The sequence below is a fragment of the Gobius niger genome (genome assembly GCF_951799975.1).
Source record: "Gobius niger genome assembly, chromosome: 18".
NCBI lineage: Eukaryota > Metazoa > Chordata > Actinopteri > Gobiiformes > Gobiidae > Gobius > Gobius niger.
The window spans coordinates 25,226,757-25,244,083 of record NC_136869.1 but is presented as its reverse complement, the minus strand read 5'-3'; the positions used below and the strand labels follow the sequence as shown (position 1 = coordinate 25,244,083).

Here is a 17,327-nt window from a genome sequence, read left to right as displayed (position 1 = left end):
CTGGCGTTTATTCCACACATTAAGAATATCACAAAGATAGGTTTTCACCATCAATAAAGAACATAGCCAGAGTCCGCCCCATTCTCTCTCTCTATGAAAAGAGCTTTATAAATGAAGTTTGATTGATTGATTGATTGTCCCAGTATTCAAAATCGTCCTCTGCATTTGAGCCGTCCTTCGATGCGGCTGGGGCGACTCGTCAGGAGCAGTGGGCGACAGCAGTGCAGGTCAGATGGTGAGCCAGGTAAAAGGTAAGAATCACCTTTTATGCATGTTTTCAGTTGACGGGGAAACCGGTGTACCCGAAACAAACCCATCCGTTCTCACTGTGGGTCAGAGGTCAGGCCAAATTCAAGTCAACGGTTTAAGCTTTCATTTAATGCAACTGTCACTTTTGTGGCATGTTCTGTTGATGAGAAGTATACTCTACAAAAATAAAGGTGTGATGACTAGCCCTGGTCTCCCCTACAAGAGGAAAAACTAGAGAGAACCACTTCTAATTCATATGGATGTGTTCCATTTGGTCACTGTCAGCTGTGAAATACCATCTTTTCTGGCTTTTTTTTGCTTGCATTTAACAGGTTGATTCCTGTTCTAGAACGTGGTGATGTCATGTGAACACAACCTCTTGACCCCTGGTGTTATGACTGTGCTCAGGTTCAGGTCTCACATGAAGACGAGAGCTCACTCTGCTGCATCAGTCCTGACTGAAATGATGACAGAGCTTTCCTAAGTCTCATACTCATGTTTAGGTTTGACTCAAGGCCTGTTTCTCACAATGTGTGGACACCTGTGCAGATGCTTCTTCAGAACATGTTTGCCTATAATAGAACCACAGTTTACCGTCAGCTGTGGACATTACCGCAAGTGATGAAAACGACAGTACAGTTTTTCGTCACAGCCGTGACACTTTTGTAAGATCTCAAACGCAGCTCAAATGAAGAGAAATGAATAAATAAGAAACAGGCACTATTTATAACGTCCTGCTTCCTGCTCAGAGAGGACTCTTGGCCAAGAGTGTCAAGTGTGGGAAAGTGAAACTGAAACGTTTGGGTTGGGTCCTATGTTACTGTAAATATAGGCTGACAAATGTACAGGAAAAATAAAACATTCAGACCAATTAAAAAAGCACACACATTATTTTATGTAAAAATATGAATACATTTTAAGAAACCATTACTAAAAACATGACTTTTTCCCCAAGATTGACAGTTCACAGTAAATACAGGCAGAGGTATTTTCACCAAACAGTTAAAAAAGTTAAAAAGCTTCCCCATTTCACCCAAATGCATCAAATCTTTCACATTTTGATTGCAAGTGTTAATCAAGTGTAAAATTTTGAATCCAGTAGTTGCATAATGTAAGACGACACCAAACTACAAATATAATGTACAAAGTCCTTTTGTTTCTGCGTTCACCAGCACGCTCCACACGGTATGGTGGGATCAGACGCACATTCTTCAACCTGTGATCTGCAACCAGGAAACGGAAATGAAACAGAAACACGAGAGGTGAAGTACATATGAACATACACGTGATCATCCAAACTCAGTCTGGGTGGCCTTGGGCTGCATTTTGAAAACAGACTCAAGTTTTACTCTCACACAGTAAATGTTCAGACTCCAGATGGTCCCACTCTTCACAGAGTTACTTTGAACTGACTCTTCAGAGTTAACTGTAAGTAAAGTGTCACTAAACACAATGTGCTCTGTATTTTAGGTATTTTCAGGAGGAGAAATATCATGGGTTTTGAATTAAGCAGAACTTCATGGGACGAAGGTGAAGCAGTAAAATTCAGGGTCTGTTGATAATTAGTAATAGTGACGGGAAGAAAAACAGCTCATATATATATATATATATATATATATATATATATATATATATATATATATATATATATATATATATATATATATATATATATATAGACACGGCAGACTGCACTGCTGGATCATTTCATCCGAAACATTTACATTATTACGTTTCTCCAAATTCAAACTAAAGATCTACCACAGTCCTGTTCACAACTGTCATTTCCACCATGACTCAGAGGAACTGGGACAGAACCTTACATCGTCATTTTCTTTTAACTTACTATCTTTATCTCTCACAGTCAGAATACAGTACAGTTATTAACAAATACAATACCATTTCCTTCTAACTTCCAGTTGAAGTCTTAAGAAGTTGTTTGGGGTGAAATGACAGATTTGCTGCTTTCTTCCTTCCCCTGTGGGTCTGTGACAGACTGAAGTTCTTTTCTGAAAGTGTTGAGTGCCATGTTACTGTCACTCATGTGTCTGACTGTTTTGAGAATCATCAATTCTCTTCTTCAAAAGAAGATGTAAAGTCCCATCAGATGTTCCACTGGGTGACACACAGGTGTTATAGCCTGCACTTTATAACTGCAGGACTTTTAAAGGTGCCATTAGGAGCTTAAATGTAACTATGATTTTAAAGTAATTATGTCTCTAAGACTTTAGAGTAATTGGTCGTTGCACTTCCTCTGCTCACTCGTCCCAGTCATTTCCTATGGATTAGCTCAGCTCCGTTCAAATAATCACATTTCCTAAAGAGTACTTCCTACTTGGGGGCAAATACTTCAGCGGAGGCAGTGTTGGAGAGAAACTAAATACATGTATTTAGAATACTCATTTTGAGTAACTTTTTTCTGGCAAATTTACACTTTAATTTGAGAGTATTTAGAAGACATTTACTTTCTTAATATCACGAAAATACATCCCAGAATCAACCATTACATTTTAGCTCCATATTGACCAACGTTATTAAGAAATAACTTTTAATGTTGACCTGTTTTTCCTCCTAAAATAAAATAAAGATTTAAAACGACACATGGGTCACATGATGCTGGATCTGCTGCTCCATTTACCAAGAGAGTTTAACATTAACAGTGAGTTTATAACCGGCGTTCCAACAATCCTAGTCTTCATTTTTGTAATGACAATCATTGTGAAAGTATTCTAAAAGTATTCAAAGTATTCAGAATACAGTACTCTGATTAGACAAAGTAACGGAATATGTTACAAAATACATTAGTATTTAGTATTCAGTAACTAAATACAATTTCAAAGTATTCTCTCCAACTGAGCGGAGGAGACGTCTGCGTTTAGAGGTTAGAGACTTTGTCTTGAAACTTAATAAACAATAAACAGGAAGAGGAAGTGCTTACACGAACAACGTCAGGTAAGTGGAACTAGCATAGCCACATCGTGCTACAAGACAGTTCTGACACTACAAACTCAAAATCATGAGCCGAACTTTTTACTGACTACCAAAGTTTAGTGCAATCTGTTCTTGGTCATAATAAAGAAAAGTGTAATATAAAGCTTTAAATATTTTTTTTAAATTTTTCTTCTTTAAATAAATGGTTGCTATGTGTTTATACTCACTCTGGCACTTCCTGGCAGCTGTAGGCAATGCCCTTTGCCAGTTGCTTCTGCAAGTCCTTTAATGATGCATCTGTGCAGTTTGAGCTATTGGAGAATAAACATAAAACACTCAGAATCGTATATATATATATATATATATATATATATATATATATATATATATATATATATATATATATATATATATATATATACACGTATATATAAGTAAAAACAATGTATCTTACACTTTCTCCTGTGTGACCAAAACAACATTCAGGCTCTTCATGACGTCTGGGTTAAAGTGCTTTACCTCCACGCTCGCAAATATACTGGAAATCGAAACAGCCTACATTTAGCACGGGGAAACGCAGTCACAGTGACAGATGTTCACAGCTGCTCACCTGCCCGGACTGAAAGGCGTGAGTATGGATCCGTTCAGCATCACAGAGACATTTCCACAGGCCACTTCTGCATACTGAACCACATGGACAACAGAGTTAGACCATATTCAAACTCAAGGTGAAGGTGCTGTGAACATGCAGGCATTCAGCAGCTTCAGACGTCTTTTCAGAGAACAAGTCCATTAACTTGAGCCATAAAAGGAAGAGTAGAATAATGCATTGTTAGATCTAACCTCGTAACCTTGACATTGTTGCATCGTCACTGCGTTTATGTCACGTTCTTGACACATTTCTGTCGCTTTCTTGGGGCTTGTTTTGTTGCCTTTTCATCACGCTTTTTGCGTCATGTTTTTGTTGCCTTTTCATTGTGTTATTGACGCTTTTCCCACACGTTTTTGCTACATTTTTGACGCTTTTTTTGTAAGATCTGTGTGATTAAAACACAACTTACTTGATTTTCCGGACTATAAGTCGCACTTTTTTTCATAGTTTGGCAGGGGGCACCGTCTTATACTCCGGAGCGACTAATATGTGATTTTATTTTTATTTTCTTAAATTCCAATATATATTTTTACATGCCACTAGAGGGCACTGCAGGCTAATCGAGCAACAGAAAGAAAGATAGGAGTGAGCGAGAAGCTGAGGTTACTCTTAGAAGAAAACAAAACAAAGCTAATCACGGGCTAAAAGCTAGAGCCACAGCCACAGGGACGACTTCGCAAATGAGAGATTGAAAAACATGCTGTTGGGAGAGGTTTGTTCCTTATGCTTTAGTTATCTGAACTGTTTATGTGACGTTAAAGCAGTACTAAGTAACTCTTCCCCCTAGAGGCCATAAGTGCAACTGCAGGTGTCGTAGCAAGATTTTTTAACTTATTAATTGTCTTGGAAAGTAAATACTACGCTGACAGGAAAGGCGAAGGGAGAGAGGGTTACTGTGCATCCAATTATACAATGGAAATATTTTTTTTCACTCAAACTTGGCTGTAAATACTGTTTAAAGTGACGTTAGCCCGCAGTTAGCTTTGCCCGTTAGCATGTTAGCTTCTTCTTCGTGATTCCATTAGTGTGTATTGCTTTCTCCGGACCGGTGGCAGTCAAGTTGCAAACCTGGTTTTCTGGCCAGAGACACCGGGGGGAGATGAAAGACCCTCCAATCATCCCATAAACACTTGTATTACCCCCACAGGGACTACGGAAAGGATTTATCAAGGCAAACACGTTACTTAGTACTGCTTTAACATAACAGACGCCTATTTAGTTCGTTGTGTAATGTGTCATGCTAGCAAACCGTACGCCTATTCAGCCTGTTGTTTTCATCCCATTAGGCATTTTATGATTGGGTAGTGCTTCTTATACTCCGGAGCGACTTATAGTCCGGAAAATACGGTACCTTTTTCACATACTGAGATATGTTCTTGCCTGAGCTTAGACGAGTTGATGCGTACCTGTCTGGTGTTTGTGCGTGCCCTCAGTCACGCAAAACAACCAAAGATGTTGTTAGCATTTGGCCTCTCCCAATGTATTCCTATAGCTCCAAACGGGGGGGAAGTTAGAAGCGACCACGCTCTTCCACTGGCACAAAGACCAGAGAGGTACGCATCAACTCGTCTAAGCTCAGGTAAGAACATATCTCAGTGTTGAAAAAACGGTGGCCTGTTCCTTTAAGTAAAGTTAAGATTTAAATGTATGGTTTGATATTCTTCCTAAAAGCGCATGTAATTGTTTAACGTTGTTTTATTTCAAATACAGTAGTAGGAGTAACAGCAGTCGTGGAGGTGGTAATTATAGTTGTAGTTTCACTTCCTGGAGCAGAAATGACATAATTACTAGGTGAGAAACAAATGGCATCCCGAACATGACCCAGCACTTCGAAAGCACTTCCTCCACAACAGGAAATTTGCAGTTCGGCCTCGGGGTGAAAGAACAAAACAGGTCCATGTAGCAGAATTTCAGCCGAGTTTTGGGAGAAACACCGAAGGCTTTGTACGCTCACGCAATGCAATCCTTACATTTCATTAAAAAAAAAGGTCCCGTTCTATTTTTAGACAGACGTGTTATTCTTTATCTCTGAATTAGCATCATAGATCATGTATGTGAAACCTGTACTTCCTTTTTGACTTTTTATTGAGCCTGAAAAGGAAGTACTGGCCCTATATCTGATTATGCTGCTGTCATACCTTTGTTTTGGAAAGTTCTGCAGAAACACGATCGTTGTTAGTATGTGCCTGTCGCCCCCTGCTGGCAGTGAGGGACATGAGCAGAACATTGTTATTTATTTTTTGATCACTGCTGTGTGAGAAAATCCCAGTTTAACCCCTTAACTCCCGCCTGAACCGAGAGCATTTTCTCCAGTTTGGCTTTACCCCCAGTCCAAAAGCTTCTGGAAAAAAAGCTGTGAAAAAGCAACAAAACTGAGACGAAAACAATGATGGAAATGTGACAAAAAAGTGAGAAAACATTGGCAAAAGAGTGACGAGAAATTGATGAAAAAGTGGCAAAGATGTCCCAAAAATGTCACAAGAAATTGACAAAAAATGGTCAAAAAAATGACAAAAAAAAAGACAAAATGTGACAAAAAAAATGACAAAAATGTGATAAAATTTTGATGAAAAAATGAAAAAAATGTGACCAAAAATGACAAAAAATTGATAAAAAATTAAAGAAAAAATGAAAGAAATGTGACAAAAAATGACAAAAATTTGATAAAAAATGGACGAAAAAATGACAGAAATGTGACAAAATAATGACAAAAATTTGATAAAAAAAAATTACGAAAAAATGACATAAATTTGATAAAAAATGGACAAAAAATTGACGAAAAATTAAAGAAAAAGAGACAGAAATGTGACAAAAAATGACAAAAATTTGATAAAAAATGGACGAAAAATTGATAAAAAATGAAAGAAAAAATGAAAGAAATGTGACAAAAAATGACAAAAATGTGATAAAAAATGGACGAAAAAATGACAGAAATGTGACAAAAAAATAACAAAAATTTGATAAAAAATTTACGAAAAATGACAGACATTTGATAAAAAATTGACGAAAAATTGACGAAAAAATGAAAGAAATGTGACAAAAAAATGACAAAAATTTGACAAAAAATTGACGAAAAAGTGACAGAAATGTGACAAAAAATGAGTTGAATACCCAACAAAAAAATGCTGGGGAAAAAATCTGATGACGTGAGGAAAAAGATCCTCTCGATTCAGGCGGGCGTTAAGAAATGGGTCATTTGTCATTTGTCCTGAACAATTGATCTGAGAGTTTTCGGCCTGATATCAGAGCTTCATTTGATTCTAAAATCGAGCAAATGTCTGCGCGCACTTCTCTGGCAGAGTGTGGGCTGCTCTTTGCTCAGGAGGGATTTCCATGGAAACGCACAAAGCCTCATTGATGAAGCTGGAATGGTAACTTTGACTTTTTCTTTTCTTTTTCTCTCTGACGTTTGAAGCTCTGAAAACCTGAATGCCAGGGCTGGAACTTACCGACGCCGACGCTTTGTTCCAAAAAGAGCGGACGGGGTTGTTGTCACAGTAGGCCCACTCTGGACAACCGGAGGTGAAGGTCTCTGCGGCAAAACACAGGCTCCTCAGAATGTTTTCTACTTCACTATATCGCAGTTATTTACATTACATTTACAAAACGGGTAGTACTTTGTTACATACAGGTAAGTAGCACATGTACTTGTTTCACCAAATGGCACTTTTCACTTCTACTTGAGTAATATCTTAATGAAGTATCTGTACTCTTACTTTTTTTGTTACTCAGTGAGAGAATCTTTAACCTCGTAAACCCCGTCTTAATCTAGCACATTTTCTCCAGTTCGGTATTACCCAAATCTAAAAGCGTCTTGAAAAAAAAAAGATTCAAATAGCAGCGAAAACAAAACGTAAACAAGGATGAAAACGCAACAAAAAAAAGGGTCAAAAACACAACAAAAAGTTACAAAATAGGCCTACTACAAAAAAGTTCCAGTTGAAACAGCTTTTAGATTTGGGTGAAGCTGAACTGGAGAAAATGTGCTCGGTTAAGGTGAGGGTTAAGAGGTTAAAGGAACAGGCCACCATTTTTTACATACTGATATATGTTCTTGCCTGAGCTTAGACGAGTTGATGTGTACCTGTCTGGTCTTTGTGCGTGCCCTCAGTCACGCAAAACGACCAGAAGATGTTGTTAGCATTTGGCCTCTCCCAATGTATTCCTATGGCTCCAAATGGGGGTGAAGTTGGAAGCTGGAAGAGCATATCTCAGAATGTAAAAACTGTGGTCTGTTCCTTTAAGAGGCTTCATGTGACACATACAATAGATGTAGTTTGTGTTTTCTGTACTTTATTCTTCAGTAAAAAGTTTTCTTTTTATATTTTATTGAAATCCTTGGGTTTATACATTACTTCATGTTTAGTTTCTCATCTTTTCCGTCACGACTGAATCATAAATCAGACTTTTACGCTTAAACAGTTACTCAGTTACTCACAGTAACATTTCCCACAGGTTTTTTTGGTCACTACTTTTTCTTGGGTAAAATGATTTCAAAGTAACACTACTCTCCCTCTCCCCACGTGTGTAGTAAATGATACACTGATTATACACTGAATAAGGGTGTGGTATTCGTCTTTCAAAAGCATGACGGCAGAAAGAGTTTGTAAGTCAAGGTTGTGATTTGGCTCCAGTGAACAAAACAAAGTGATAACACTCCCACATCGGCAATAATAATCTGAACTTGGACACCATTTCTACTGCGAGTTGTAACTTGCAAATTTTACGCGCAATACTGCCCTGTGAATGATAGTACCTGTTCATGTGTAAAATCATTCGATTTTTGCAATACTAAAGTAGTTATGAACTTGTATTTGCATATTAAAGGTCTCTTTCGCTGCAACTTAAACATACTCAAATTGCAGCTTGCAGTTTTGTAGGTCAATTATCCAGTTTCCGTAGATTTTCTTTTTCTTAAACCCGCTCAACTTGTAGTTTTTTAGATCTGTACAAAATGCTCTGAAATCCATTGGATTCTTGGATTCGTTTTTCTATCTTTGGCCTTTTTTTTTTAAAGACCGTGAGCCCGCCTGTTTTTCTAGTGTAGAAAAAGTTCAACATAAAAGCAGACGTTGTGAAAAAAGAACTTTGTGCGCTGGGCCTCTTACTATTAAAGCTTTATTTAGTGTTTATGAACTAGCAGCTAGCTTTGGTGTGATCTCTCCCTTAAAGCAGTACTAAGTAACTTATTTACCTTAATAAATCCTTTCCGTAGTCCCTGTGGGGGTAATACAAGTGTTAATGGGATGATTGGAGGGTCTTTCATCTCCCCCTGGTGTCTCTGGCCAGAAAACCACGTTTGCAACTTTACTGCCACCGGTGCGGAGAAAGCAATACACACTAATGTAATCACGAAGAAGAAGCTAACATGCTAACGGGCAAAGCTAACTGCGGGCTAACGTCACTTTAAACAGTATTTACAGCCAAGTTTGAGTGAAAAAAAATATTTCTATTGTATAATTGAGTGCACAGTAACCCTCTCTCCCTTCGCCTTTCCTGTCAGCGTAGTATTTACTCTCCAAGACAATTAATAAGTTAAAAATGTGTAACTTGCTACGACACCTGCAGTTGCGCTTATGGCCTCTAGGAGGAAGAGTTACTTAGTACTGCTTTAAAGTTGTGAAACATTTTTTTTAAACTCATGCCTGTGTAGAATCGGAACGTCAGAAATGTGGTGAGAACGTTTAAAATGACTTTGGACCATGACTAACATCTCTCCATCCCTCGTTCAGTACTTGTAAATCAGGTTCATGGCCTTCAACAGAACTTGCTAAATTGAACGCACGCTCACAATGTTTACACGTGGAATCTAATCTGACTAGGCTAAAGATTTGACCCATATCCGTTTTTCCCCAAACCTGTCAAACCAGTCTTGTCCCAGGTACATGACATCGATTCAAATGTCCTTTGGAGCAGCAGGGGTGCGGCGCAACTCCCGGCCAGCAGGGGGCAGGGGGTTAATGGCTCTGCACCATTTCCAGTTCACCTTTGCTATGTTGTTTTTAGCAAAGAGCTAGCCCCGTTCAGCCCAAGGTGCTTTCGGACTAAACTGCTGTTTTGTGGTTAACTGTGACGTCATACTGATCTTTAGAGGGACTATCTGGAGTTTAAAAATGTTATAACTAAGTGTTTTCCTCCCCTACAATGTGTCTACTCGCCACGTCTGCCTCTAAAATCCTGCACTGTCACTCAAAAAGTTCATGAAGTGCCGTCATGCATGAGCTCAGAGAGACTGCAGTTACGCGTAAGACCTGAGGTGGCAGTAGTGAGTATAAAATGACCAACTTGCATTTAGTCTCTTTAAGTTAACACCCACAGTTTACGCCGCGGTTTCCCCCCGGTTTTAGGCTACGGCTCTTTGTGGAAGACTTTGTGCACTAAACTATCAATTCAACACGCACAGCTTAACAGGCTGCTTTAGCTGGAGCTGGTGGTTTAAGTGGATTATTGGTGGTTATTTTTGGTTTTTCTGTGATTGATCGGAGCTTGTATAGGGCCCGATCAATATAGAGCAGGGGTCTCACACTCATTTGGACTGGGGGCCAAAAATGCGAACCCAGTGTTGGTCGGGGGCCACAACTGACGAAGCATTTTATATTAAATCAATTATGATTTAGCAACTTTTTATTGTTTGCTATAATATAACATAAAATAGACTGTACATTATCTATCTGCACATGTTTAAGCTTCCAGAGGTTTCCAATCAGCCAAACATTTGCTGAGCTTCTAAATTTGAAATTACAGACTTAGACAATTAGGTTTTTTTTGTAATTAATCCTATTTTGGTTGAGGGCATCAGTGATGTTTCAGGAGTCAGGTCCAGTTTCTGTCTGTGAGCCTTTTAAAAAATGCAAAATGTACAAACAAATGTCATTTTAATTTAGTGCAGAAAATCCCGACCAGGGACTGGAGCTGATCATGAGCACCAGCAAAAAGCATCAGCTTCAAACTTGTTTTTACTGTGTTCATTTTCAATGACCTGTCATATAATAAATACATCAATGAATGTGTCGACTTGGACACTTGTCCAGACTCTGGTGAGTCTGAGATCAGCTCAGTGAGATTCAGCTCATGTAAATAATGTGGAGTCACTGACCTCTGACCTCAGGCCTTTGTGTGACCGACATTATAACTGACGGGGCTTATATTTTTTACTGTCAATGTTGCTATAATTATTTGCAGTATTTTAATACATTTCCATACTCTCTATTTTTAATTTAACTATGAATCATGTGTTCACACATGTGTCCTTAGTAAAGATTAAATTCATTGATAATGTAGCTCTGAGAGAGAGATGGAGAGAAAAGGCTCCTCACTTTACTGTTGTTTTAAACACTAATACAATCTGTTTGCTTTGCAAAGTCCTAGAGGTAAATCTGGTAAAGGTGCTTTTTGACCTGCTGCAGAGCTGTAACTTTTCCAGCACATGTTTAGCTGAAGTTTCTCCTCGCGTTCTGACATCTTCACGTGTTTCAGAAGCTTCTCTCTCTCAGTCGCTGCCTTTAGTCTGTTTCTGTGTTGAAAAAAGCTGGTAAGTCGTCTGCAGAAGCGCTGCATCTCCTTCCCCGTCTGATGTTGACATTGTCGCGTCCGCAACAGCGTTGCCGCGACCGCGCGGTGGGAAATGTAGTTGTTCTAATGTGTTTAATGCCATTTACCGGCGGGCCGCATATAATATAAATAAGTTATTATCTTGCGGCCCACATTTGGCCCCCGGGCCGCATGTCTGAGACGCCTGATATAGAGGCTTCTTCTTCTTCAGTAGTTTTTCACCTGACAAACCATCCATGAGTTTAATCAAAAAACAAAAAGTGACACATAAATACAATTTGTATAATAATTTGGAACGCTGTGTACTTGCATCAGGATTCTTGCGGCGCTGTTTGGAATGTACTGCAATCTTGAATGTTTCTGGTGGTGATCCCAGTAAAAAGTCCATCACAGTAATGGACTTAATGTAAAGAACAGTGGCAGATCGATTTCTCTACAATATTTAGCACAGAGTTTGCAGACCTGAAGAACAGAGTATGACGCTAACCTTGGACCACAGCTTCCTTTATTCACCCCGAGTTACTTTCATTTTAGCTCGTGCGTTCATCTCTGACGGAAATGAACTATTACCCCGAGGCACCGGGTTTTACCACAGAGGAGACGCCTATGTAGCCTATGTTTGTTGTGTAAAGCATTGTAACTTTGACTCTTGGGATGGACAGAAGACACGTCCGAATGGAGATCAACGTCTGAACATACAACATATGACCTACCTTTGCTTCCCTCTTTGCCGCACCACGTCAGCCCGTCCAGCACCGTCCCCAAAAGCGTGTCCTCCAGCGTCACGTGGCAGCTCCTCTTATCCGTGAAATCGTGGACCACATCCTTGGTTTTGCTCCAGAACAGCATCTAGGAGCGGGGAAGATTGCAAACTGGCAGTCAGACGCGTGTCGTGTGTGAAGTGGCCCGATGACGCCGTGGATTGTTACCCGGTTGCAGGCAGGTGTGAAGGGAGCGGCCTCCAGCAGAGGGGCGTAGGCCTCCGGGGGCACCGTGCAGGGATCCTTACTCACATAGGCTTGTTCAAAGGCGCTCCACACCTTCGGGCAGTCATTACTGAAAAAGAATCATCGGCACGGGTTGATTTATCTGTAATCTGCATCTATCGTAACAAACTTCTTCATCGCTCTCATGGTCGACTGACTGCAGGTCTAGGGTAGGGATGTGCACCCTTTGAATTTGTTTTTGATGCATTAATCATACTTTTTCTGATACCTAAACTAAATGATTTGTTATCTCGACCAGTGGTTCCCAACCTTCTTTGTCTGGCGTACCCCTTGAGTCCTTCATTTCTACTCAAAGACTCAAAGTACCTCTTAACTCTAAGGTGCAGTCAATTATTATGCAAAGCTTTACATCTCAAGCTTTACATCATGTTATTATGTCATTCCCTCATTAAAAACATGCCTGAAGTGTTGCCTTGGCACATTCACGTATTTTTGAGTCATCTGTAAAAACTCTGATGGCGGCCATTTTAGAGATAGGTTTGCCTGAGTCCTCCTAGGAACGCCCCCACCTCCTGGAGACGCCTCCGAGCTTTCGTCACCAGCCGAGTAACCAACCCCTGCTCCTCAGCAGAACCCCCTCCCCACTGATGCCACAGACAGCGTGTGGAGGGGGCGTGTCTGAAAGGCTCAGAGGTTCTTAAAGAGACAGAGGCCTATTTCAAGACATTCACTACAGCCATTTTGAGAGAGACATTTTATACAAGGCAGTTATTCCAATTTACTGCATTTACAGACATCATTGTAGTGTGCTATAGACTGGTGCTATGTGATTGAAAGAAGCATAATACCCCCTCTTTAACAAAAAAAATGGCTAAACTCAGATTTGTGGGTATTTAGTTGTGATTTCTAGAATGTAGCTATTGCTCAATGTGGCCTGGATTTGAGTGAGACACTTTGTGCTCTAAGATGATGAAGTGTGTTCATCATGTTGTGACCTTTACTCACCTCAGAGCTGCTGAAACCATTGTGACAGCAGCACAGTGTAGTCAGACCTTTGTTTGGGTCTGGATTGTCGTATATATATCGTAATATTAAACCACTCAATTGGAGACCTGTCTGTTGTTAAATGTTAGGTTCTTAACCTGCGTAACTTCAATTATCCGAACAATCTCATGTAAACACGCCATGCCCGATTCATTTGCATCCATTGTCCCCCAGTCGCACTCTCAAACACACTCATCCTGGCTTATTGTACATGTTTTTAGTGGTAGGGACAAGCCTACGCAGAGACAGAGAGAACATGCAAACTCCACAAAAAGCTGTGAAGCAGTGCTAACCGCAGTGCTACCAGGCCGCCCACTTTCATCCGTCACACGCACGCACACACACGCGCACACACACGCACACGCACACGCACACACGTATACCATGTGCATGTCATTATACAGTATATCAGGGGTAGGCAACGTCAGGCCCGGGGGCCAAATCTGGCCCTCCAGCACAGCACCTCTGGCCCTCGAGATGATTTGGAGAAACATTATTACACACATCAAAGAGTACTTTTAACATTATTAGAGTTAAATGGGAGAAAAAAGGGTAGAAATACTGTCAATGCACCCAGTTATGTCATATATTATGTACAACACTGGCATTTGAAAGAAGTGCACTAGAAAAATAATAATCGTTTTAAGGAGGAAATTACATAAATCTACTTGAATTAGTAGCAGTTATTCTCTTAGTAAGGGATAATGTATAGAACGCTGGTCATTATCGGGAAAATAAGCACCGGCAGAGCGAACCGGACTCTTGTTTCGCCATTTGCCAACTGAACACACACAACATAAACTTCGTACACTTTTATGAAGGTCGAAAGGTTTATTTAATGACTTCCACGACAAATAGATCCCAAAAGTTTGCGCGTTGCTCGGCAACGTTTTGTTAGGCTAGAAGCAGCAAGGCTAGTAGCTAGCCTAGCTACTTAGCTGAAGGCGCAGTTGGAGGAATGGTGGTGAATCTCTGGGTAAGTTGAAAGTCAGACTCACGCTAACTTCACGAGCGATTCCCCCGACTTCTCTCTCAGTGACGGGACAGATAGTGTCGCTACTACGTACGTGCGGAGTGATATGAAAGCACCAACTCCGTTGCCATTGGCAGCGGTCATTATTTTTTTCAGAGGTCCTTTATCAGAAAATAATGACCGGTAGAACGTTGGGAAATCCCATTCAAATCAACGAAGCTTCTACTTACGTTGTGAAGAGCCGTATAATAAATTCAGATAATTTTGGGTCATTTCAAGTGAAAAACAATTACTTGTCTGATTTCAAGCGGGTTTTATTCTTGTTCCATTGGTGCTATAGCATTTGTATCTTGGATTAGTTCAAACCGACGGAAATTCAACAGGAGAAATAGAAGAACTTTAATTCAAGCAATTTCAAATCATTTATCCCATTTAAGATGGTCATTTTTCCAGTGTAAGAAAGAAAAGAAAACTTGCCTACCCCATATCATGTGATGAAACTGTCTTTTGGACTGTCCAGCTGCCAAAACATAGAAGTCAAAGACAACTCCTCAGTGTGTCCACCTGGGGGGGAGCTAGTTTGACTTATCAATCAGTCAAAGCAGAAGGTGCTTTACATAAAACCGGTTAGACCATGGGTTTTAGTTTGGACTCTTGGGACAGTTAACAGTTGTGGCCATACCGCCTTTGCTCTGCCCAATCCCGTCAGACCTTGGAAGCTAAGCAGGGAAGGGCCTGGTCAGTACTTGGATGGGAGACCGTTTGGTAACACCAGGAAGCCTAGCGAATGTAGTGAGTGAGTGAGTGAGTGAGTGAGTGAGTGGTGGTGGTCGGAGGGGCCGATGGCGCAGACTGGTTGCCTCGCTTCCGTCAGTCTACCCCAGGGCAGCTGTGGCTACAATAGTAGCTTACCACCACCGAGTATGGCGTGAACGAATAATGCAATGTAAAGCGTCTTTGAGTGTCCTGAAAAGCGCTATATAAAACTGATGCATTATTATTATTATTATAACAGATTATTTCCCGAGGGTCTGAGATGCTCATAAAAGCAGATCAGCTGAACAGGAAAAAGGAGGCCGTCTCTGATCTTCGTCAGGTTCAGTTTTGGAGCAGCTGGAGCAGTCGCCTCAGGGCAGAAGCTAATTCCATACATTCTTATTTATTTTTTTTATATTTTTTCTGCAGTGTTGTCTCAGGACTCAACACGCATCAAAACTTGGTATCTAAAGAAAAATATTTTTGGTATCTAAAGTTTTTTTTTTTTTAATCACAGATTTCAGTAACACCAGCCTGCCTAGTAACACAGGCGGATAGATGGCATATGTACTCCTCCTACTTGAGTAACTTTTACTTCTTAGAGTATTTTTATTACACAGATAGGACCAGGGATACTTGAATAATGATTTTACAGCTTGAGTAAAAGCAACCTGTAACGTTTATGGTAGGCTATATAAGCTATGTAGCCTATAAATAGGAGTTTAATGTAATTATCTGGATTTATTTAGCCTACATTTACTTCTACTTAAGTAATCAAAGTAACGTTAGTCTAACTTACTCGAGTAGGCTAAATGTTTTGTTTACTCTCCCCACATTTGCACTAGCGACACCCCACGTGACCTGGCTATACTGTTGCACATATAGGCTATTCATAAGTAACGATATGTGAGACGGAGCTCCACGCGCACACAGAGGCCGCTTTACAGCGTCATGCCGTCACATTATCAGAGCCACGCACGTACCTTTGAGACGCTTCGCATCTGCTCAGAAACACTTGCTTGAAAGTGTCGTGCTCCGACTTTGCGCGGAGTGTGAGCCCCAAAATCAAAGCCACTATCGCTATGAGGACCACGACCACCACGGCAATGATCAGTGCGCGGCGGAATCTCCTCTTGTGGGACTTTTGGCGGTACTGCTGCTGCTCCTCCATTGAAATGAGCCGCCGCAGCTGTGGGACCGTCAGTGCACCCTGACCGAGGTTCACGTCGCTTCTGGATATTTATTTACAAGGACGGGAGCGGGGTGAGCGCGTGCGGCTGAGCTGGGCCAATCAGGAGAGAGAAATGAAGCAGAGTTACTATCAGGCCAATGAGGTAAGTCGTAAGTACCGTTAAGGACTTGTTTATTAACTGTACTTCATAAACACCTAATAGAATCATTGTGAAAATACATGAGCACACATAAAGCACACACATAAAGCACACACATAAAGCTTTTGAAAAGTTTTAGAAACATTTTTTTTTGTAAAACTTTTTTTAAACAAAACATTTCGTATGTGTGTGTATATATACACACACACATATATATATATATATATATATATGCGCAGAACGCTCAAGCTCCCAGGCCTCTGGTAGAGGACCCAGCAGATATAAGGGTAGTAATGGGATTTATGGCTAAAATTTGAATAATGGCTGCCATTTTTTATTGAAATCATCTAAAATGACAATGGGACTGATAATTACACTTTGAACACGTGTTTGTGAATATCTCTAAAGAAATCATAATATAAAGAGGCTGCAACTTTCTGACAAATCATTTTAGTGCATTTAGCTTTCACTTGTGTGGCCTGCACAAGGCGCATTGAGTTGCCTTGTGTACGAAATGCGCGGTATAAATAAAGTTGCCTTGCCTTGCCTTTGTTGCTCGGCTGATTCTTGTGTTCGTTCAGGGGCATTCTGGATAAAATTGACCAAAAAAAGATACGGCTCCTTTTCACAATTCAGATCCTGAAACTATGCACATTTCTAAGGGCAGGCCCATTATCTTTCACACTGACTGCTCACTGTCATAAAGTAGTTTTAGTTAATGGAATTATAATTCCTGGACGACTGAGAGCCTACACAAACATCAGCAGAACATCAAAACTTTAATCAATCATTTCAACACATTTGTAAAGAATTTGAAAGAAATGAAAGGATCAGTATTAAAGGATCAGTATTAAAGCCACACCCTGTAGAATTTTACCCAATAAATAAAATTG

At 40.2% G+C, this 17,327-nt stretch overlaps 1 protein-coding gene across 1 annotated transcript; it reads right to left on the bottom strand.

Moving 5' to 3' along the window:
* Positions 1-1,203: 1,203 nt before the first annotated feature.
* On the bottom strand, positions 1,204-16,302 carry LOC306977586 (ADP-ribosyl cyclase/cyclic ADP-ribose hydrolase 1-like). Its single transcript, XM_079575980.1, has 8 exons — positions 16,087-16,302; positions 12,313-12,439; positions 12,097-12,232; positions 7,282-7,364; positions 3,791-3,864; positions 3,635-3,718; positions 3,408-3,491; positions 1,204-1,472 (listed from the first exon to the last, which is right to left on the bottom strand). The coding sequence occupies exons 1-8, from the start codon at positions 16,272-16,274 to the stop codon at positions 1,415-1,417; spliced, it is 834 nt and encodes a 277-aa protein (XP_079432106.1). The 5' UTR covers positions 16,275-16,302; the 3' UTR covers positions 1,204-1,414.
* Positions 16,303-17,327: the final 1,025 nt, after the last annotated feature.